Source organism: Neurospora tetraspora, assembly GCF_033439725.1.
Source record: "Neurospora tetraspora strain CBS 560.94 chromosome Unknown B0H65scaffold_5, whole genome shotgun sequence".
NCBI classification, from domain to species: Eukaryota; Fungi; Ascomycota; class Sordariomycetes; order Sordariales; family Sordariaceae; genus Neurospora; species Neurospora tetraspora.
In genome coordinates, this window is record NW_026944387.1 from 3803815 (window position 1) to 3826159 (window position 22345).

The 22345-nt window shown below is 52.9% G+C and overlaps 8 protein-coding genes across 8 annotated transcripts; 1 reads left to right on the forward strand and 7 right to left on the reverse strand.

Moving 5' to 3' along the window:
• Positions 1-1076: 1076 nt before the first annotated feature.
• B0H65DRAFT_241644 (trimeric LpxA-like protein) lies at positions 1077-1945 on the reverse strand. The gene is made up of 2 exons (XM_062822333.1): positions 1589-1945; positions 1077-1528 (listed from the first exon to the last, which is right to left on the reverse strand). Exons 1-2 carry the CDS (start codon positions 1741-1743, stop codon positions 1171-1173), a joined length of 513 nt encoding a protein of 170 aa, XP_062680953.1. The 5' UTR covers positions 1744-1945; the 3' UTR covers positions 1077-1170.
• Positions 1946-2548: 603 nt separating this feature from the next.
• B0H65DRAFT_241636 (uncharacterized protein) lies at positions 2549-3301 on the reverse strand. The gene has a single exon (XM_062822332.1). It carries the CDS (start codon positions 3167-3169, stop codon positions 2639-2641), a length of 531 nt encoding a protein of 176 aa, XP_062680954.1. The 5' UTR covers positions 3170-3301; the 3' UTR covers positions 2549-2638.
• Positions 3302-4029: 728 nt separating this feature from the next.
• B0H65DRAFT_241680 (uncharacterized protein) lies at positions 4030-5308 on the reverse strand. Its single transcript, XM_062822334.1, has 2 exons — positions 4711-5308; positions 4030-4620 (listed from the first exon to the last, which is right to left on the reverse strand). Exons 1-2 carry the CDS (start codon positions 5084-5086, stop codon positions 4190-4192), a joined length of 807 nt encoding a protein of 268 aa, XP_062680955.1. The 5' UTR covers positions 5087-5308; the 3' UTR covers positions 4030-4189.
• A 637-nt stretch (positions 5309-5945) lies between these two features.
• B0H65DRAFT_577070 (heterokaryon incompatibility protein-domain-containing protein) lies at positions 5946-7785 on the reverse strand (the record flags this gene model as incomplete). The annotated part of the gene is made up of 2 exons (XM_062830679.1): positions 5946-6951; positions 7169-7785. The coding sequence occupies 2 exons, from the start codon at positions 7783-7785 to the stop codon at positions 6171-6173; spliced, it is 1398 nt and encodes a 465-aa protein (XP_062680956.1). The 3' UTR covers positions 5946-6170.
• A 1441-nt stretch (positions 7786-9226) lies between these two features.
• B0H65DRAFT_540669 (XFP N-terminal domain-containing protein) lies at positions 9227-12444 on the reverse strand (the record flags this gene model as incomplete). Its single annotated transcript, XM_062829162.1, has 4 exons — positions 9227-9399; positions 9425-9457; positions 9537-9549; positions 10186-12444. 4 exons carry the CDS (start codon positions 12442-12444, stop codon positions 9356-9358), a joined length of 2349 nt encoding a protein of 782 aa, XP_062680957.1. The 3' UTR covers positions 9227-9355.
• Positions 12445-14199: 1755 nt separating this feature from the next.
• B0H65DRAFT_550334 (uncharacterized protein) lies at positions 14200-17569 on the forward strand (the record flags this gene model as incomplete). Its single annotated transcript, XM_062829725.1, has 6 exons — positions 14200-14281; positions 14349-14547; positions 16393-16469; positions 16531-16803; positions 16953-17179; positions 17267-17569. The coding sequence occupies 6 exons, from the start codon at positions 14200-14202 to the stop codon at positions 17567-17569; spliced, it is 1161 nt and encodes a 386-aa protein (XP_062680958.1).
• Positions 17570-18472: 903 nt separating this feature from the next.
• B0H65DRAFT_241866 (uncharacterized protein) lies at positions 18473-19847 on the reverse strand. Its single transcript, XM_062822335.1, has 3 exons — positions 19258-19847; positions 18746-18939; positions 18473-18639 (listed from the first exon to the last, which is right to left on the reverse strand). Exons 1-3 carry the CDS (start codon positions 19673-19675, stop codon positions 18553-18555), a joined length of 699 nt encoding a protein of 232 aa, XP_062680959.1. The 5' UTR covers positions 19676-19847; the 3' UTR covers positions 18473-18552.
• A 382-nt stretch (positions 19848-20229) lies between these two features.
• Positions 20230-21135, reverse strand: B0H65DRAFT_470586 (uncharacterized protein). Its single transcript, XM_062827048.1, has 2 exons — positions 20781-21135; positions 20230-20692 (listed from the first exon to the last, which is right to left on the reverse strand). The coding sequence occupies exons 1-2, from the start codon at positions 21104-21106 to the stop codon at positions 20587-20589; spliced, it is 432 nt and encodes a 143-aa protein (XP_062680960.1). The 5' UTR covers positions 21107-21135; the 3' UTR covers positions 20230-20586.
• Between the last annotated feature and the right edge of the window lie 1210 nt (positions 21136-22345).

Below are 22345 nucleotides of genomic sequence, written 5' to 3' on the forward strand. Positions count from 1 at the left end.
ACAAGAGAACCAAAAGAAACCAACACCGGAAATGCAACCACTCCCACCCCAAGGAAGCAATGCCATGTCGCGTACTCTGATTCTTCCTGGCACTTCCTGGAAAAAGAAACCTGAACCAATGGGTATATGCAACCAACAACCCACGCTGAAAACAACCCGAAGAAAACCAAACCCAGTCAAACGCCTCGAAATGCGACCACAGCCACCACTTCCGGCTCTCCCACGAGAGTCAGATCATCAGACAGCTGCTGACTCCAGTCTCTGGGCATGACGTCGACGATGTCATCCTTAGAGCCCCCTCACCAAATTCACACCCCCACCCCCAAACTTCCTCAACTCCTCCGGCCCCGCATCCACCACAATCGTGATCCTCTTCGCCCCCAACAACACGCCGGCAAAGAAGATCCCCACAATCAAGAGCAGTGCAACAAGCGTGACCGTCGCAATAGCCGTCAACTCCGCCCTCACGATCCTCGACACCCTCCTCCTTCCCGTTCCTGATCCAGCTCCCACTCCCACTGAACCAGTTTCCTTTGAGGGACCGGTGCACTGTGACTGCTGCCACGCCAACTGCGTCGTGTCCACGCGGGGCATATGGCTTGGGCTAATAGTTTCCGTCTTTCGGAGCTTCAGTTGCTGCGCGCCGGCGGTGTAGCGGAGCTCGGTGAGCATCGATTGATGACTGGAAAAGTGGTAATGCGATTCGTTGGTGGCGGCGCGCATGAGGGCTGGGTTGACGCAGAGTTTGGCGAGGCGGTCGAGTTCTTCGGCTTGGGATTGGGTTAATTGTGTTGTTGTGCTGCCGGCAGCGAATGAAGGTTGCGAGGTTGGTGATGAGAAGGAGCGACCACAGGCAAGAGCTTCTTTGAGAGAGTCGACGGTTGAGCCGACGTCGACTTTTCGGGGGACTTCGGCGAGGGGGCGGAAGCGGGCGGGAACGCCGATGGCGAGGTTAAGAGGCGGTACCGATTTTGTTACTACGCTGCCGGCGCCGATGACGGCTCCGTCGCCGATTGTTACGCCGCCTCTGTGGAAAGGGGCTGATGTTAGTAGGGGAAACCTTGGAAGGATGGAAAAGGGGGTGGGTCCGATGCAGGGGAAAGTAAACAAAGGGAGATGAGAACTGTCTCCACAGAAAAAGGGGGAAGAAGAAAGTGAGAATGAGGAAACTTACAGGATAGTGACGTTGGCCCCGATCCACACACCGTCACCAATGGTGATGGGCTTTCCAATGCTGCTTCTTTGAGACTCACGAGCCTCAGGGTGAATTGGATGGCCGACGCTCACGAGTGTACAGTGAGGACCAATGTTGCAGTTCTCGCCAATGGTTACGTCGGCTACGGGTGTGTCCATAATGAAGCACCCTCGATTGATAAAGGTCGAGCCTCCTACCCGAAGACGCAATCCATAATCGACGAAAAAGGGGGGCTTGACAAAGGGAGTGAGAGCCTTGAGGGTTGGGTCGCGGAAAGTCATGTCATGTGTAATAGCGCCATCTTCTTTCCTGTTCCGAGCCGGTCGGATGATGCTATCGAACGAGTTAGTTCGCTGTGATGATCAAGGTGTTATTGCATCTTTGTAGACTCACTCGAGAAAGAGGCTTGTTCGAACATCTGGTGTAGCATCTTCAGGCATGCTGTTGAAGCGTCTACAGGCATGAGCGCACCGATCCCTGGCAGCGCGGAAGTCGTCAAGGCCAGCAGGGAAGGATACCCCTGAAGGCTGCTTTTCGATATTGTCCATTGTGTGTGAAGTGAAGCAGTAGAGTGGTGTGTATTCGTTTGGCGGCTGAAGGATGTAGTCGAGGGCAGGTGCGGCTTGGTTGTGTTATGTAGTTTATGTGCCCGATGTGCCGACCTTGTATGCCGAGGGAAAATTGGTCGGGGTTAGGTAAACAGATGTTAAAGTGCGATTCTGCGGCTGCAAAATTATGCCAAAAAGTCGAGTTCGTTTGTGCCTGGAGTGAATCGACCGACTGGTAATGAGGATTGGCGCCTTGCCACTCCTGGTGCAATTCCAAACTTGCCCATGCCACGAAGGGTTTGGCGAGATTTGGTACAGTTGGGACGGGCCTCTTCCTGATCTGTTCTGTCGACAAGTCCCTGGACGGCCCTGGATGGCTAGGCTGACCCCACGGATGGATTCGATCACTTCCCCGGACAGGGGTAGACGGGTCCAAGATGACGGGACTGAAAAATTCCAGGGGGGGTGACAAAGGCGAAAAATTTCAGTGTGGTTGTTTTTAGCCAAGCCTCGGAACTCGGAATCAACTTTTTTCGTAGCAGTGTGTCGTCAGGAATTCGGAGTCGACGATGGCTTGCACAGGGGCTTAATACGGGGGTGATGCTAGAACCTGGAAAGCACACGAGCAATTGATGGGGGAGCTCGTAGTGGTATATAAGCTGGACCGCTGTTCGTTTCTCCATCCATGGCATTAACCACCAACACGGCAAACCCATGAACGTCTTACACGAAGCGAAGCCGCGAGTGCAGCAACGACCGTACAATACGAGGCTCCAAACAACGGGGTAGACGTGATGATACGATAAGCTCGGGGCATAGCCTGCAAATAGCCTCTTCGCTGAGTCAGGATGGCATATTGTTGGTATTAATGCTGAGGTTTATGTCGCTGACGCTGTCATTGTTGAAAATGGAGGAGGCGGGTGTACTGTACGTGTATTGAGATCAGGAAATTCGCCCTTGGACGAACCCCTTTCGGGGGATTCCACATGGGGCCCGGCCCTGTTGCCCCTGGTCTAGCGCTCTGTAGCTGCCGCTTTGTATTACCGGCCACCAGCTTTTGTTGCGCGCATACAGTGTTGACGGTACTGCCTGTCCTGCGTGTCATGTCCATCCTTTTTGCTCCCATGTGGCCGTTTGTGAAAAGGGTGGAAATCGGCATGGAGCAATGGTGAAAAATCGCATATCGCCGACTGCGTTCGTACATGTTCGGATGCTTCTGGAAGGCCGCTAGAGATTGGAATTGGACAAAAAAGGAGGCATCTTGCCGCCGTGTGACCTCCGCGAAAAGGTTCAACCTTGTTGTCGCCCCCGGGCCACTTCCGCCCTTCCGGGACCAGCGGGTTGGCGAGCTGCTGCAGTTTGTCGCGTGCAGACGTGCAGAAAGTGCATGGCAGCGGATCCATGTCCACCATTTCCCCCCTGGCATTAGCAGACATTAGCGCATTTTCAGGGGTTCGGGGACCACCCCCGTCCATGCCGTACCGTTCCATGCACGACGACGCATGCCATATATGGCTGCCTATGTTCCCGAAGGGACAACTCCGGAGCTGAGAAATGATGGATCGTGCATCAAAAGTCCCTCAACCGCCCAACGCAGCGTCTGGACCCGAGACCCCAGCGCCGCGGACATGAGACACCGACCCTGCGGAGCATTCACGGCCCCGGGGTTACAGTACGCCATGCCACTCGGCGAGCGGCGTCAGCTCGCATTTCACCCAAAGAGACGGACGGACAGGTGAGACAGAAAAGGGCAAACGAGTGCGGGCAGCATGCGCTGCGTCATCAAGATCAGACTGTTCGGTGTCGGGAGAACAAGACAGAATCGACGGGCGCATCCTTTCCATTTTTGCCAAGGTGTGCGGTTGTGTGAAGAAAAAAGGGTCTGGTCCCATTCCGCTATAGTAGCTAGTCAGGAGATTTCGTTCGTTAGAATTTTCATGATGCATGATGAGGGTGTTACTCAGTATAGCTAGTGGTCCCCCAGAGCCTCCCCACGGGCCACAGGCGTGGAAGGCTCCATCCGGTCGGGTCATCCGTCTGTTCCGGTAAGCCAGGATGTTGTACGATATCCGTATTGGGCCGGAGGAGTTTCTCTAGGTGGTCCTCCAGGTGTGGCTCCCTAGCCATTCCTAGATGCTCGGCGACTACCACGCTGTACCTGAACCCCCACTCGACCGTCGTCGTGTCTTACTCTCGGGCGAGTTAATGACCCCCAATTGCCTGCATATAATAGTATGCTGTTTTGCAGGGGTCGATTTCCCATACAAAAGAGAAAACAGCTGGCTGAACCAAACGGGCCCTTAATCATCAGCGACATAAGCATCCCTTTCGCTGTGCTCCGTGCCGTGTATACCGTGATTCCGTTCGATCCCGCACCCAAATCCGTAGCCACGGTACGCTGACACAATTGGTAATTGGTAATTGGTAATCACCGCGTCTGGTTTCATCAATTTCCATCCAACTTCCGACCGTCGTCGCTGGCGTCATCGGAACGGGTATCGATTATGGCGTTCGCATTGTTGCGCAACGGGTGGCTCTCGTGGCTCCCGGCACCGCTGTCACGCTCGCCTCGGAGACCTTGGCGAGTCTCCTGTGGGTGCGCTAGCGGGAGACCCATAGCAAACATTAAACCCATGCCAGTGCCCATGGCGATCCCCGTTTCAAAACCACGGCGAAAGTCTGGAGTCCAATTGGTGACAGACGGATCGCCGCTAGTGCTAGTTTCAGGACCAGCTGCACTTTCTGTCTGGGGAGGTTGAGGGGTCGGCGTGGTCTGATTACGTTGTTCCTGTGTGTGTTGATCCGATGGGTTCGGAGAGTCGCTTGGGTGGTCAACTACGGCGCTAGGCGGCCTCGGATTGCTTGTAGTTTTGGAGCCTATGACGAATTTTTGACGGTTAGCGAAGGAACGGTATTTCTTTTTTCGGAAACAATTTCATTCTGAAATCCCTGCCACTTAACACATGCCTTGATGAGGTGAATGCTCCTGTTGTCCACTCCGAAACGTGTCGGCGACACAGACACTATGCCTTGCGGGTGGGGTGACTTGGAATTGAGGGTTCGTGGGTAGGTAGTTGTAGGTCGAAGTGGCCGTCGGCACGTTCGTGTAGGTTGGTGTCGGACGGCTGCTCCCGCTTCCCTGGGCTTGGACCGCGTGGCTGAGAGCGCTCGGAACTTGAACAACCGCTACAGGGTTCCGTCCAGGACAGCGCCAGACGTGGCACGTATATTGGTCCTTGTGAGTTGGGTAACAGGCCGTTGAGCAGAGTTGGGAGCCGCAGTAGATGCAGGCCAAGACCTGAGCAACCGGCTGGACGACAGCCATTTGCATGGTTGGCATCATCTTGGTATTGATTCTCGGATGCCGGGACCGCGGATGCAGTCCGTGTGCATATGAACCCGTGTGGTGTGTCCCTTCGATTGTAGTGCGTATTGATGCTTCCGTACGTTGGCGGCGGTGCTTCAGCGGGGGCGCTTCAGCGGGGGCGTGCTGTAGGCGGCACTGAATAGTGAATAGCAGGCGCTAAAGTGGGGAGGGCGGGAAGCCGATGAGACCTTTCGATCCGCCGAGATCTACCGGCAACGATGAAGCCGCAAGTCTTTACACTGTTTCCGATGCGTCCTCTGTCAGCGGTATTCTCTATTATCAGGCGACAAGTGAAGTACGAATTACGACGCACGCTTCTTGGCGTCAAACTGTCCAAGTCCTTCACCGCGAGTCTGCACAAAAGGCCAAGAATGTCAGGGTTAACTGAGCAAGCGGCGGCAAAGACGCAAATACCTGTAGCAGTATCGTCGTCCGCGCTTGTGGTGTCGCTTGTCGAGGCTTGTCTCGCTTAGGGTCCAAAGTTGGCAACCTCGTTAATTGCAATTTGACTCCGTCACGGCCTTGTCGCCGGTCTGTTCAATTGGCTCAGGACCGGAGAAGGATTGTGATCTCTGTGTACTGCGGAGGTTGTGGGCGCGGGTATGATATTGGGAGTCGGATATTCGGTGGGATAGATGGAAAACACAAAGTTTGTGATGACGGGAAACACAGGCAACTTCCATCTGAACCAACTTCTGTCAGCTGGCAGCCAGTTCCCTTGCCTGCTAAGGTATCTGCTCATGCAACGGATTAATCCGGGCCGTTTGCTACAGTGCCTCCGACCGCAGGTTGCAGGTTCGGTTGCAGAGTGCAGACGGAAGGCGCAACCCGGAAAGCACAGTCACTGTTGAGGACTACAAAATTTTCTCAGATAACAGAAGGAAGGGACGTTCGATTAGACGATGACACTGGCATTCACCGCCTTTCTTCTGCGATGCTGCGTTTGCCCTTGCCTCACAAATGCCTGGGGCATGGACTCTTCTCCCCGGCCACACAAACACCGACCGCATTCCTTCTCTCCATCACCCCGCGCAACAACTCTCCCCGAAGCCCTCACTCCCTACACCAACCTAATAATCTGTCGGGGTCCCTCAACCATCCACTGTTGTTGAACTCGGTGTATCGAATCCGTCCCAGGCCCCGGCCCAAAGAAGATTGCCTCGGCCTCGGACTGGAATGTCCCAATCCTGCAATATTCGCCGGATACTAGTTTCCGGAGGACTAGGCCCTCCTGCCACCTCTTCTCACCAGGAACAGACGACGGTAAAGTGTATCCAAGCTTGTTCTTCTCGCACATGCTGGCAATGACCAAGAAGAAGAGGTCCAAATCCCTGGCTGACTGTTGTTGCTCGGCCATACTTGTGTGTTCGACACCTCCGAATCCAGATATCCACGTATCAAATCTGACTCTGCTCAAGAGACTCTCCTCGGCTCCGGTCCTGCCGGTGATGCAAAAGCAGGGATCAAGGTGTGCGTGCATATTTTCACCGCTACACTGTTTCGAACGTCGCCAATAAGCTGGTCTGGGGTGGCCGCTCAGTATCAACACGGCCGACTTCAAGGCACCAAACTCGTCACCACCTGACGGTTTGTGAAGGGGCTCTACTTCCCAGCCTACCACGTCGCATTGGAACTTTCGAGCCACCTCGGTCCACCATGTATCGGGTGAAGAATCTTCCAAAAGCTGCACCGCTCCGTCCACGGACGCCCAAGACCATGTTGGACCCCAGTACTTCCCGCAACTGGCTCTGCGCTGGGTAGCAGAGCTCTTGGTTATCCAAAGAAGCGCCGAAGGCATCATCTCGGCCCAGAGTCCCGCGACATACCGATAACCTGACGAACTTTGGAATGATCGAGCAGTGGCCGAGATTTTTTGGCAACCGATCAGAGGATAATGTGAGTTGCCTCCCGGAATAATGATCAACAATGGTTTTCCACCGCTTACACAATTCTGCCTCATTGACACTGTTATTTTGTCTCTGGCCAGATGAAACGCGCCCAAGTGGGACAGCATCGCAAATTCTCCAGCCTTCCATAATCTGTGCAATGGCATCTAACTGACCAGTATCCCCTGCCTCCGGGTATACCCATCCATCCGTCCATACTGTCCTTTCTGGTGCATCTTTCAACTTCATCATTTCTGGACACCACCATCTTGTCTGAACCTCGCCATAGTCAAGCACTCGGGGAGACAACAACCTCTCCTGAAAGGTCCATGCTCTCTTCCCCAGCGGGTTGTGGTCCATCACCGACACCAGGTCTGTTGCATCTGGTTCCTGGGGAACCAACATCGCAGTCTTGGTACTACCTGGCTGGTACTCGGAGACAATGAGTTCAATGACAGCGGTATGCTCAACTGGGAACCGATCCGAGAGGAAGCCCTCGTCGACGGATGATGCCCTCGAGACAGCCATGGTAACCGTTGCGTTGCTGTAAACCATGGCCACTTTGGCGATCTCTCGTGCCTTGTCCTCTTCAGAGTCCTGCAAAATGCAAAGGGCGTCAACCCACAAGTATTGAATCCCAAGTGAGATGGCGACGGTGATTGCATCGGCAATTGTTCGTGGGAGATCCTCTTGGGATATGCCTTTGAAGGACAACTCTTCAATCGTGTCCGACGTAAGCAGTAGTGCTTGATTCCCTCCCCAGCAATAAGACAGTGCCGCATAATGCATGTTTTTGTCTTCAAGCATTGTCTCCTTCACATGGGCACGTGGTCCCGTGGGCGTTGAGTATAGTTCGAGCACCCTAGTGGGTATAAAGCCGCCTGGCTTTGGGCAAAGTTGTGTGTGTATTGATGCAAGTCTCCATCCAGTGTCTAGCTTTCTTCAGCGAGGCCCTTGATGACGGTGTCCGATTCCTGCGACGCACCCCCCGGCAATCATTGCCATCAAAAGCGGTTCCTTGAGTGTTGGCTGTTTCTGCAACTGTGTATTTGAAGAGTGTTATGTTTTTGAACAGGCCAAAGCCATGCAACTCCTTCCATGTTGCCAAGTCAAACACCACAAAGTGGATGTCAGAAAGCGGGAATAGATTGGGACTCATAACAATGCTTTTGGCACCAAGTACGTGCGTCTCATCGATGACTGCTCCGGAATCCTCCAGACATCGGAGAAGATGGCGAGAAAAGAGGCAACCCTGACGTGCCCACTCATTGAGGTCAGAGAAGCCAACATCGAAGTACGTGTAGTAGCGCTTTCTCGAGGGGTGAACAAGCCAATTTGGTCGAAAGCTGAGTGGCTCACAGAAACTAACGAATTCTTCTACCTGATCTCCGAAGCGCCTGGCAAGAGACTTCCACCGATCGGACGGTTTGGGGCCGGAATCAGCTCCATGATTGTGTGTCCTTTCCGAGAAATCCAGAAAAAATGCCTGGGAACACAAGTCGCACCCGTGACGCAGTTCAACTTCGGCTTCGAGATCGACGTCAGCCATGCCCTCGACCAGTCCCTCAAGCTCAGTTGCGAAAAGACTGGAACTAATAATCGTGTGAGTGGAAGGGTGCAGATGAATATGCCGTCGTTTTTGCCACACGGGAATGACCGTTGAAGCCCTTGATCCCAGGGCCAAGATTACCTCTGTGGTAGTGTGTCACCACGCCGAGTTGGTGGTTTGCCAGGAAGATGACAGGAACAACCTGGATGTTGAAGTGCCGACATCGAAGCTTTTTATAGGCGCTGTGGCTGCATGAGCCAGCGGAGCTTTTAGTGGGCGTTTCAGCGGGTGGATCGAGGGTGGACCGAGCTCCCATCCACAGAACACTCAGTGACCAATCAGGTATTATACATTCAGTGTCGACATTCCTTTTTCGGGTAAGTGTCCCGACATGCCCATCTGTCGCCGGCGACGCACGTATCTCAGGGTATCACCATATGGGGGTCGAGGCAATAAAGGATCGGTTTCTTGATCTCGTGGGTTTTATCTTCATGAAACTGAAACTAACTGATAGGAGGGAAGCTTCCGCCATGCCGGGGAACTTGTCACTAGAGAGGAAGACCAGCTTCCACAAATCTTACACCACTCCATTATTCGACCTCTCTCCAGGTCTCCAGCGCTGGAAACAAGTCAAATATGATCTCAAATATAAGCAAATGGAAGTAAACAAATAAATGAATGCGCATAACTTACTATGAGGTGCGGTGTCAAGGTTGACAGTTGTTCAGGTTTCGGCTTGGTTATGAATACGGAAGGAACGGGTACCTTATGAGGATTGGGGGTTGGGAAATGAAGGATCACACTCATGTCTCATAATTGACGATGCGAGCGTTCAGGAGTAGGTATCGCTACGCCTATCTTGAATCAATGATAGCTTACCTATGGAATCTTTGCTGTACTTTCCCATCAACACTTGAAATAAACAGCATACTCCTGTAGGTGGGCATTGCGTGCATCAGCTGGGAACTCTCTTAACGTCAATGATGCTTACAACTGATAAAGCACTATTTCTGAAAGCGCAGATTTACAGTGCTACCACGTCAAGGACATATCTGACAGCAAGACTCGACATTTCAATCCATCCGGTAGGTCAAAATCAGTTGCTTTGGACGAGGATAGAGGGGAGTAAACATGATCTATAACTTCTATACAAAAAGGATACTTTATAAAATGATCGCGCACGATCGACATCCCGGTCTTTTGTACCAAAACTTCAAATCTCGCCTTAGGATCACTACCCTCCCAACCCGACCAGCGCCTCCCAACCAGACCACCCTCTACCAGGTGGGATCTCTCCCCATGAAGGGCATTAGAGGAACCCCACGACTCCCCAAAGCCATAATCCCCATAATCAGGTCCAACGTCCTCAACAACTCCTGCGAGTTAGAGCTCTACTCAAACTTGGGCAGCTGATAGATATCATCGGGATCTGTGTTCACATCTTGTCAGCACCTCTCTCTCACAAACCACCACCTGGGGCATCACGAAGACTTACCCTTCCCTTCATTCCCAATAAACTCCCTAACCTCCTTCACCCTCCTATCCACCTCACCCAACAACCCCTCCAAATCCTTCTTCACCTCCCCATTCCTCTCCGCACCCCTCTTCAACGCCCACCTCGCCACATCAAACCGACTCACCCTATTCCTCAACATCATATCAAACGGCGTCGTTGTGCTTCCCTCTTCTTGGTAACCCTCGACATCCATACGCTCCGCCTTCTCCCTTCCAAACAAGAGACCCTGCAACTCCGTCGGGTAGCCATGGTAGTTAAACAGCACTGGCCTGTCAGCAGTGAACATCTCAATGAACTTGGCCTTTGCCAGAGCATGCGGGTGCTTGGACTCTTCAATGAGAATCATCAAATCCGTGACGTTGACGACGCGAATCTTGAGGGCGGGCGCGATAGAGCGCAGGAGTTCGGCGGCTTTGATGACTTCGAAGGTGACTTCGACGCCGATGCCGACTAGGACCACGTCCGGGTCTTGGACGGACTCTCCCGCGGAGTTGGGATCGGGGGAGGAGGCAAAGTGCCAGATGGAGGCGCCCTGGCGACAGTGCTCGGCTGCTTCGGCGGGAGAGAGGTAGACGGCCGTGGGCTGCTTGGAGCCGATGATGAGGTTGGTCTTGTTCTTGCTTTTCATGACGTGGTGCACGGTGCTGAGGAAGCAGTTGGCGTCGGGAGGAAGGTAGACGCGAGCGGCTTCGGCTTTGAGGTTGAGCACGGCGCCGATGAAGGAGGGGTTCTGGTGGGAGAACCCGTTGTGTTCCTGGCGAGCCCAGGTGGAGGTCTCGATGTAGTTGATGGAGGCTAGGTCGCCGCGCCAGGGAACTTCGCGGGCAATCTTGACGAATTTGGAGTACTGCACCATCATGGTGTGGACGATACCCAGGAAGGACTCGTACGAGGGGAAGAGGGCGGTGCGGCCTGTGAGGGTGTACCCTTGCATGAAGCCCTGGCAGTTGTGCTCGGAGAGAACCTCGATGACGCGGCCGCCATGTGCCCTTGAGTACTCGTCCCACTGGAAATCGCGCTGTGTGTGATCAAGGATGGCGTTCAGCTTGTTCGACTCGAGCTCGTCAGGGGAGAAGAGTCGGAGAGTCTTGGGGTTTTCTTGGAACAACTTGTCGAGGAACTTGCCGGCCGTCTTCATGCAGCTTTCGTCGATGCCCTTCTCAACGCCAAACTGCTTCCAGTCAATCATCTTCAGAGGAGTGTATGGGTCGTACGTGGTCTTGAGTTGACCGAGCCTCTTCTCCGGCTCGGGCAGGCCACGAGAGATGGCCTCAGTAGGCTTGCCCTCACCATCAAGGAGCTCGCTGATCTTGTAGCTGGAAAGCCACCGGTCTAGAGCCTGGAGTTGCTTCTCATCACTACCGGCCTTGGGCAGGGGGACTTGATGAGAGTGGAAGGATCCTTCAATGATCTGACCCTCGACCTTCTTAGGACCAGTCCACCCCTTGGGAGTTCTGAGGACAATCATGGGCCATCTCGGCTTGACAATCGGCTTGTCCTCCCTCGCAGCCTTCTGAATCTTCTTGATCTCGGCCACAGCCCATTCAAGAGAGCTTTGCAAATCGTCATCAATGTTCTCGAGATCCTCCACAATGCGCACTTGGTATCCGTAGCCACTGAACAAGCACGCAATCTCCTTGTCGTCCATGCACCCAAAAATGGTCCGTTCACTGATCTTGAAGCCGTTGACATGCAGAATGGGGATGACAGCACCTGACTCCTTTGGGTCGAGGTACTTGATGGCATGCCAGGCCGTTGCTGTTGGACCAGTCTCCGCCTCACCATCACCCACCACGCAAGTGACGATCAAGTCGGGGTTATCCATGACGGCGCCGAACGAGACAGCAAGGGCATATCCAAGCTCACCACCCTCATGAATCGAACCTGGTGTCTCGGCATTGATGTGACTGGGGAAGCCGCCGGGCACGGAGAAACGGGTGATGAGGTTGCGCAAACCCGTGGCGTTGCGGTCGTATTCGCCGGGGTAGAAGCGCTCAAGGGAGCCTTCGAGCCATAGAGAGGCGAGAGCGGCAGGGGCACCGTGGCCGGGGCCGATAACGTAGATCATATCGAGGTTGTGGTTGCGGATCAAAACGTTCAGATGCGACCAGACCAAGATCAGGCCGGGACATGTTCCCCAATGACCGAGAAGTCGGGGTTTGATGTGCGAAAGTTGGAGTTCATCTTGGAGGAGGACGTTGTCGCGCAGGAAGATCATGGAGGCGGCAATGTAGCATCCTGCACGCTGGAATGCGCGCAGCGACTCGCGAACATGGTCTGGGAGCTTCTTGCGCTCAATCTGGACTGCGAGGTCGAGGACATTGTCGGGGAGGTGGGATGGTAGAGGAGGAGGATTGGGAATTGTGATCTGTGTGCCGCCCATGTTGTCGGTGTTTTCGTCTTTTGATGGTCCGACGTTAAAGGGTGTGTCGCGATGAAAGAGCCGCAATGTGAGTTTCGGTGGTCGTTGCGGTCTCCCTTGCAGACGTCAATCGTTTGTGGCGCTTGTGGTTGGAATGTGGATTCAATGGTGTTGCTGTTTGCTTGCAGAACAATCCAGTCGACCGGCGTTGTTTGACCCAGCGATGGGACAATGCAAGAAATGCGGGATCCAAAAAGTACAATGGGCTTTGTAGGTGCGGGCCGAACCTTTGTTTAGCGTCTTTCCAAACTCAAAATCGACGTTTGCTGAAAATGCGAAAGGACGGGAGGATGTGCAGTGTCTGGAGATGCAAAATGTCGACAAAGTGGAAGTGGTTGCTTGCGATAAAGGCGAGGACATCAAGGTACACTGCACTAACAATTATCACTAACTGGCATCGATGACGTAGTACATTTGGTGGTGGGGGAGTGGCTGATAAGGCTTGAGTTCGTCCGATAACGAACTGGGGGTCCACTCGTTGTCCACTCCCGTCATCAATCGCTGTTCCTGCTTTCAATATTCCCTGTTCCTGGCAGCTGGAACACCGATCTGATGGCATTGGTACCCTAACCCGCCTGTGTTTCGTCTCATATGGTCTGTCATGTCGTCTCACCACCACCTTATCATGATACATACCGATTGGATTGGTGGTGCAGGAAAAAGGGGTAAGCAGACAAAGTAAACAAACGGACACTCCATTCAATCATGTTAAAAAGGTATCACTGGGGAGACATACCCTTGAAGGACATGAAGGCGCTGGACCAGGAGCACCAAACAGCATCGCCAAAGGTCACTCACAGAAAAAGAGCTGAGGAACCATGAAATCTGGCAGGTGAAGGGGATTGCCTCATTGAATGCGAACCATAAGTGACCAAAGAGCAAGGCAAAGGGGCAAATGAAGCCGGAAAAGGAAGGGTCGCCTGTTGGTCGCTGAGTGTCAAAGGCAGCAGTCCATGGACTACACTATTCTCCAAGACACTCTGATATTCTTCCCTTCAACGAAGCTCAATAACTGTAGAAGCTCCTGTCTTCAACACGGGACCATCATTTGGACATCTCAGCCCGTTTGAAGACCCAGGACACACCAACATCCCGTGCCAGAAAGGAGACTGATTGGCTTGGTCCAGTCTTGTGAGCGACCCTTCCTCTGGCTGAACAGAAGACCCTGGCTCAGGGTAGCACTAAGTGGGTTCCTAAAACCAACGTACATATGGCAGACTTTGAGAACAAAGAAACACCATTTCATAGCCCGGCCATGGTGTTGAGGATGCTCTTTGCAGGACAAAGAAACTGTTTTTGTATGGGAAAAGAGAGGACTATAAGAGAGAACGGTCGCTATGATAGCTAGAACACTCAAGCTCGAACGAATTCAACGCTCTCATTGCTTCCAAAACTCGCCATTTCTTTGCTTCATCCATCGTGATTCTACCTTGAGTTCTGGTGTTTTTGCAGCTATTCTGAAGCCATGGTACGTACCTGGCGGAGTGTCCTCCAACGTCGCATTGCCCACTTGCTCGCAGATTTCCCCTGTCGCACATCCACAGACAGAACGAATGGTGCTGACCGTGTCCCCCCACTTTCTCAGGGTTCATCAGACAAAAAAAGTGAGAAGCAACCTCGCCCCAAAGGGGTCTCTGGGTATTGGGACGACACAAATGTGAGAATTTCTTGTAGCACCTGCAGAACTTTGCATTACTCTGCATATCGCTCCCACCCATGTCTCTGCAGAACACTGACTCAGCCAATCAGACCAGCCCAGAATCCGAGACTCACATTACAACCGCCTTTGAAATCACCAGTGAGCACACCCACCAGATATCTTCATCACTTCCGCAGAACACACACTAACCACCAGCATCAAAAAGAACAACTACGTGATGACCCCAATGCCAAAACCGTAATAGGCCCCAACACCAGACACCATGACGAAGTAGACCAAGGAACACGCCCGTCGTATAAGGAAGCCGAGCGTTACTCTCGCAATGAACCACAGAAGCCATCCTCTCCCAAACCCAAGGAGAGATCCAAATCCCCATCCCGTTCGGAGGCCAGCAAGAACTCAAAGTGCGTGAGCATGAGGGGGGTGCCATTATACCCCAGCGCAACAACGAAACGCTACAAGCTCGTTCTCTGAGTTTTCCAAGACACACCCCATCGGGTCGACGCATCCTCCGCAAGCCATCGCTCGCCAGCCAGTCAAACACCGGCTCCATCGTCTGGGCGCTTACCAGGGGGCCATGCAAGCCACGATCGACACTGGGGATTGGGACATTTCCACTTTCCCCTCTTCTTCAACTCTTCGACTCTTCACTTCTTCCAGGGACGCTGGATTTGACGACATCACGGTCTGGATATCACTTCACGACTTTTATTTCTTTTGTGTTGAGCATTGCATTTGGTGGTTTTTTGCTGGACTTTTACGATACCTCTACACTTCTTTCCGGGTTGGCGGCGGGGCTTTTGCATCAAAGACGGGGATAGAACGGGAGATGACAGACACGACCTTCACGATTGCATTTTTTGGGCTAGAGGACACACTAGACACTAGACATTGATACCCCCTGTGGAGGAGCCCTTCAGTGGGATTTGGCAGTAGCATTTGGGACATGGCACGGCAGGCACGATTGACATTTTAGACTTGTTAGAATTACAAGTACACAAAAAGATAAAAGGAGCAATCCTCATCCTCAATGGAAATTTTCTCTTCCTTTCCCACAAGATCTCGAAGCCAATCGACTTTTTCCTCTCAACTGGTGAACATGCTCCCACTTTCGCAGCGCAAATTGCTCAGTGTTCTCGACCATCACGAGTCCAACTTGGCTCGACCACCACATCCAATCAATTCCATCCGTCTGTCGCCAGCCCATCTCAATTGCAACCAACAATTGTGGCTCAGTACCTGCGCTCGCTGCAGCTGCCCATAACTTTGCCAGCGGCCATCCGACTTTCTCAATCCTCGAAACCCACGACACTTGCTGGTTGAACTCGCACTTCAATGCCCATCGTCAAGAGTTCGACAAGAAAAACGACCTAGGGAATGAGAGAGATGTTGATGCTCTACCCTTTACATGTTTACTGATCCCTATTCAAGATATCTTCTCAATTGCAGTACAAATGCTAACCACCTCGAACCCTCCAGTCGAACCACCCACGAAAACAACAAGGCGTTCTCCCAACACTCATCAGGCTAACTGCTGCAAGGTCCTTGAGGCCCACCTGTCAAAACCCGTCGAATCCCGCGTCGAGGATCGCCTCCATACATAGTTCCATACCCCTGAACAGTCCAGTGGACGGAGCGGGTGCTTGGTAGCACTCGCTGCAGTCAACCCCTCCAAATCCGTCCAAGTTCCCCCAAAAGCGCCCCAATATGGTTACACTCAGCCCCTCATTTTGCTGCCAAAGCCCGTCTGCCAGTTGGCAAACATGAAGGGTCGCTGGCAAGAGAAGAGAGAGATATGAAGAAGAACCCGTCCCGTCCTGTCCGGTTCTCGATCGAATCGAGTCGAGTTGATGTAGGATGCAAAGATCTCAGTTTCGTTGTTCTGCATGGTTCTTGACTTCCTCACTGAGCCTGAAGCGTCGATAAGTCAGTTGACATCCCCTACGCTATAGTTAGCCGCCCAGTTAGTTCCAGAATTTGTCTGTTGGTGCCCAAGAGCCAAGTCGAGTGTCGGCGGCCTCATTTTTGGTCCAGTGTTTGGAGAGTGCGCAGATGACAGACGGGATGCCTTCAGAGCAGTACCAACGGTCTGTGAGGTCGGTGGGCAGTCACAAAGCATGGTCTGTTGACTTGGAAAAGGGAGAGACTCAAACAGAAGGGCAGGTAGAGAAAGATATTGATGGGTAGGTACTGTCAGGTTGAGCCCCCGCACTCAATGGTCAGGAGTCACTCTCTAACACACCGAACAGCCTCAATCTCGACCCGTATCCCAACCTCGACTACATTGATTCCGAGGAAGAACCAGCAAGTTATGTTAACATGCAAGGTACTATTCCACCTCCTTTGAACCTCCTATGAGCTGATCCCCAAAACTCACACCATCACAGTAACGGATGCACCACATGGCTATCCTATGCTCGCCCGCTTCATCTCTTCTCACGAAGACGGCTACATCTTCCGGGAGTTCCGCTACCTACAGTCCCGGACGCTCTTGCACATGCAAGATGAGCTTCGAGCCCTCGAAGTGCAGCTGCACAGGATGGACCAGTTTGATGCTAAACACAGGGCCACATTTCTAATGACGAGGGAGGTGGATGATGATCGACTGGGGGCAAGGGGACGGTTGATGGAAGAGATTGCGGAGAAACTGAAGAAGTATGGTATGGCTGCTTAATTCTGTTTGTCTTTTTCATTTTCCAGTGTTTCAGCAGCGTTCTTCCGTTCGACCAGGTCGTGGAGACGGAGCAGTAAGACAAAGACGGCCGGGGACGGAACACTTCGGCGACTTAGCTGACCTTCAAGAATGCAGGCGAACTCCTCACCATGTCCAACGATCTTGCCAACTTCGACCGACCATCCCGCTTCGACCTGCAAAGTCTCGATAACTTCTTCCGAGACAAAGAGCCGCTGGTTAGACACGAGCGATACCTCGGGTGCCAGTCCGACATGATAACCCTCAAAGCAGGGAGAGATGACGCCTGGCTTGATCGGGTAATCATGCAGTTACTCGTCAAGTACAACTGTGCACCACTACGGGTAGCTTCTTTCCCTCCCTTTTTTCCCAGCTATCATGATTTTTCACATCGTGAAGCCTCATGAGATCAAAGCTAACTCTCCATCCAGTACATCTTCGCCAACGCCCACACCAAGAGCCATGCCGATAGCAAGCACACACCATTAAACCTCTTTTCCATTGCCCGCGTCCACTTCCTCAAGATGGTCATTCTAATCTTGCTCATGCTCTGCCTGCTATGCCTCCCTTTGGTTCCGCTTTATTCCTGGACGCAGGGAGGCGCCGCGGTAACTGGACAGACGCTGGCCAAGATCATGGGCTCGATCGTGGCGTGCGCGTTTGCATTTGGTGTGGTGTTGAGTGTGTGTACGAGAGCGAAGAAGCATGAGATCTTTGGGAGTTGTGCTGCGTAAGTGTTTGAATGTTTTCTTGTCAAGTTTCCCGGTTGTGTTCTCAGTTTGGAGTATGTGGAATTGTTAACTAACTGGTGCGGAATTGCAGATATATGGCTGTTCTTATCGTCTTCATGACAACGTCTTCATGACAACGTCTTCATAACAACAACCTGATTGGTATTTGTATTCGAAGTAGAGTCGGTACGTCTGGCGTACGAGACAGATACCCTTAACAAGGTTTTATTCCCTCATTCATGTCATACCGCCGTCATTCAAGCTGCCTTTTGGCATCGCGTCAGACAGGCACGGATCACGAGCTTGTGTTTGGGCCAAGCCACATCACATCACTCCATCCATCCACCTTCCGCCTCGCATTGCAAACTCAAATCAAACAAGAAAAACCCAAGAACCTCATTTTGGATATCCTCAGCAACTCCCCGATCAAATACCAAAAGCAAAAAGCTCAGTCGCCCAGGTAGGTTTGTAGAACGAACGACAATACCCCAGCTGCAGACCTACGAAAACCGCCACGCTAAGTTATTCATCAACAGTAACCACTGCGCCATGAGACCACAGGGCTCCCCGTTGTGGTAGAGGGGTTAGGTAACGGACCTTATATGGTGCCTGCCACTGGTGCCTGCTGCCTGGGCCAGCCTGGGAAGGCGCGCGGGAAGGGTCAAGGGGGTCATTTCGTCCGATGTCTGGGGGAGGGGCGTGCCGGCCGGGCGGCGCGGCGGCGGCATAAACAGCGGCAAGGAGCGGTGGTAGGAACTCGGTGGCAGGCGCAGTTGAAGGAACCGGCGGCAGGCACGGTACGCAGCCTGCATTGGGCTTGTGAATAACATCGTCTGACACAAGAGCTGCTTGAATGATCCTACTCACGCAATCTAGGGTAGTGTACCACTCCGATACAGACCGATAGTCAGGACTCCAGAGTCTAGTCTACCTTGTCTATGCATGAACATCTTCATCTCCCTCCCCTAACACCAAAACCATTCCTCTCAAACCCCAAACTTCTTGAAAAACTTGTACTTCACCGTCTTCAACTCGGGCTTGAGGGTCTCTTCCGTGTTCGGTTCCACTTCGTGCTGTTTTCCGCTTTTATTAGCTTCCATCCTACCATCCAAGACCCACAAAGCAGGCATGGTAATAACAGCAGAGCGAGAAGTTGAAAGAGAGAGAAAGAATACATACCACAGCCAGATACTGCTTAATACCCGTAGCATCTCCACCGAACGCAGGGGCAATGAACTTGAGCAGTGTCGACCGGACGGGGTCCGGGCCTTCCCAGCCCTTGCGGGTGTAGTCGAGGATGGCGGAGGGATCGGCGCCGGGAACGTCGGAGGAGTCCACGGGGACAAGGATGACGTCTGTTTGTTTGGAGGAGTCTGTGGAGGTTGTTAGTTGGTGATCGTTGTGTTGTTCGTTTCCCATCGGTCGAATATCTGCCGTCATTCATCCATTGTCCACTTGTTGCACCAGCCACCACCACCCAACAGTCAACACCTCCCATTCCGCTTGGTCTCCAGTGACGGTCCACCTCTTCACGTTCCCTTTGATTGCTTCCAAACCCTTCAACCCCTCCAATGTCATCCAATCCCATCCTCTCACCCCACCAGTTCATCCCATACCTTCCCTCCTTAGGTCCCCAGCTACATACCCAGCTACCCAGCCCAACAACCAGCTCAAAATGACATCAGACTTACCTCCACCAGTCTCCCCCACAACCTCCCAAAAATCCAGCTCCCACTTCGCCACCTCCATCAGGTTCCTCCCCGGCAACATCTCATGCTCCAACGGGACTTTATACAAGCCACTCTCCGGCGCCCTCGCCTTCTCCACATCTTCCACCGGATACAGAGCCAAATACTGCCATTTGACGTCCTTAGGGTAGGTGACGTCATTCGCCGTTGACGAGACTTGCGGGTTGGAGGGAGAGAAACCGGCGCGGGCGTAGCGGATGGCGGTCACGAAGCCGGAGGAACGGCCGTACGAGAGCATGTCGGGGATGTGAATCTCGTTGTACCATTTGTTGAAGATTTCGTGCGAGGAGGAGAAGGAGGGGTGGGTGGGGAGGGCGAAGACTACTAGGTAGCCTTTTTTGGGGGCGGCGGCGGCGGACATGTTGGTGGATTTGGGGGGTCTGGTGGTGTTTGGTTTGAGTTTCTCTGGGCCTTGGAGGTGATGATGTTTGTTGATTGAGAAGATGAGACTTGGAAGAGAGGTCGGAACTCGGAACCAAGGGATGATGATGGAAGTTGAGGTTGGAGTTGACGTCGGAGCGGAGGAGGAGGCACGGGCGGTCTACTGAGGCTCGGACCTTCTTATACCTCGAAGCTCAGTGCCCGTCTGGTGGTTTATAAGCAACTAACATCAAGGACCCACGACTGGAGCTCGGCAAGATGGGCCGGATCTACTATGTACCTGTACACTATGAAGTGGCAGTGTGGGGTCAGGAACCGTGCATCAAATGGCTGACAAGGACAAGGGCAGATGGCTTAACCTGTAGGACGGAGAGCATGATGTCGTGTCACATGGGATTAGATAGCTGCGAATGTGATGCTTAACTCATCAAGTGGGGGGTCCGAAGCTTGGTTCTGTGGCGCCTGTTGACTCGGGGCCGTTGCGGGCGCCGTGAGTACCCAGGGGAAAACGGATTGCCGAAGTCCGCTCGGATCCGGCGCACCAAGACGGGAAGTGGGGTCTTGTTTCGGAGGCCGGCAGTTGGAATGTGGAGACGGGACTCCCGGTGATTCAGCATCACCCGAACCATCATCACCAAGAAAACACACGCCCCTAAAAACATCAAACCTCATCACAGGTGCGCCGCAAATGTTCTCGATGCAATTTATTCATGATTCATTAGGTATCATTACAGCCATTTTAACCCCTTTCAACGCGCAGCGTCCTCAAGCCAGCTTCATCGCTCATCCCTCCCTAACACGCCCATCGGCCCATTGCCATCCTTCAAAGGAATTGCTGATTGACCCAGCGCACTCTTTCCCTTCCACGACCCAGTCCTTCAAACCCCTCCTTTACTGACTAGCCCCCAAAGGCGAGGTATTCTTCTCCTCCCCCTTCTTATAAAGCATATACCCGCCCGCGGCTAGGACACCGATGGCGGTGATTGTGCCGGCTCTCCTGTTTTTTGATGTCAGCCAACCTGTCTGTCCTTTCGACCATTTTTTCTCCCCACGGGCAGGGTTGGTACCGGACCGGGAATACGTACACGTTGTAGCGGTTAGGCTTAGTAGCGGGCTCCGACCCTTGAACGCCGCCGAGTTCGTCGCCGTTGGAAGAGACGGAGCGGGTCTGGTTGAAGGCGGTGCGGGACACGGGGGCGATGCGGCGCGCGGCGACGGGGCGGAGAGCGGAAGCGGAGAGTCTGATGACGGACATTTTGGATTGTTTGTGTGTGTGTGTTTGGTTGTTGTAGGTTTGATGTTTATCGGTTGACTCGTGGTATGAAGTCGTCTTTTGATGGTATTTCAGATGCAGGTTGTATATGATGATGAATTGGTCTGGAACTCTTTCACCAATACAAGCCGTTCCCATCCGTTTACTTTATAACCGATTGTTTTCAATTGCGATGGGGTCAATGATGTTCATTGATTCCCGCTGGTGACGATTGTGCACCTCCGCGTTAGACTTTGACCCACTTATCCTTGTTATTCGATTGGCTGGATTTCAAGGGACACTGCAGCTACAAAGCTGGGACAGGAACGTCTGGAACGATGACATCATGTAAACTGGAGCGACACGAACAGTGCTGCCACTCTGCCATTCTGCCAGGTCCATCGGAATGAGCAAATGCATGATGTCCATCAAACAGTCCTCGGGCTCACCGGTTCAGCGGTTGATGCTTCACGTGCCCATGTACGTATAGATGTGCATGTTCGGATGATGTCGGGCAGTTCAGGTCTACGCTGCCAGCTGCCAGATTCGGATTCCCCTGGGACCAAGACGGGAACCTTCTGCCGCAATCATGCCCCCTAGAAACACAGCTGGCGTGTAGTAAATAAACCCCCTTTTTGCCAGTCGACACCGAGGTATCATTCATTCAGTGAAGCATTCCGGATACTGTAGTCTTCCCATGTCGTTTCCAATCAAGACAGCTGTCGAGTGTCAACCGACATCAGAAAAGCTCCCATACACATCACACCGACCACTTCTACGTTCAGTGCGCCGCTTCCAAAGCCATCTATCTGCCCTTCTGATTCTAGAATGCATTCCTCTACAACCCTTCCTTGCGGGCCATCGTCTTAAACGCAAGAGTCACCGCTCCTGCCGCCCGGCCGGCACGCGCCTTTCCCAGACATCGGATGACGACGACTACCTACCCGCCTGAGGGTTACCTTCCACTTAGACCACTTAGACCTAGGAGAGGTAGGTATATAAGCCCCCAATTGGGTACCCCTCCATAACTCCCAGTAGCAGACGTGGTAGGCGCGTGGAGCCAGAAATTCGTGGGTTTTCGTAGGCGGCAGCTTGAGTGGACGGGTTCGACCCTGCTCATGGGCCGCTGAGCTTTTTTTTTTTTTTTAGTCTCTTTTTTGGACTTCGCGATGCTTCTTGTTAAAAGTGTGCAAACTGGGTTTTGTTAGTATTGTTTGCTTGGTAAACGCAGTTTTACTTGTCTTGGTGCATCAAGGGTTTTGTGATGATGTTGGTGAACTTGGTGTAGCTCCTACCTCTACGCAGGTGGTAAACATCACCGCCTATGAATGCGATTGTTCCATCTCCACGATGAATCAATGCTTTTGCTTTGGCTTTGTTGTGACACTGAGGTACACA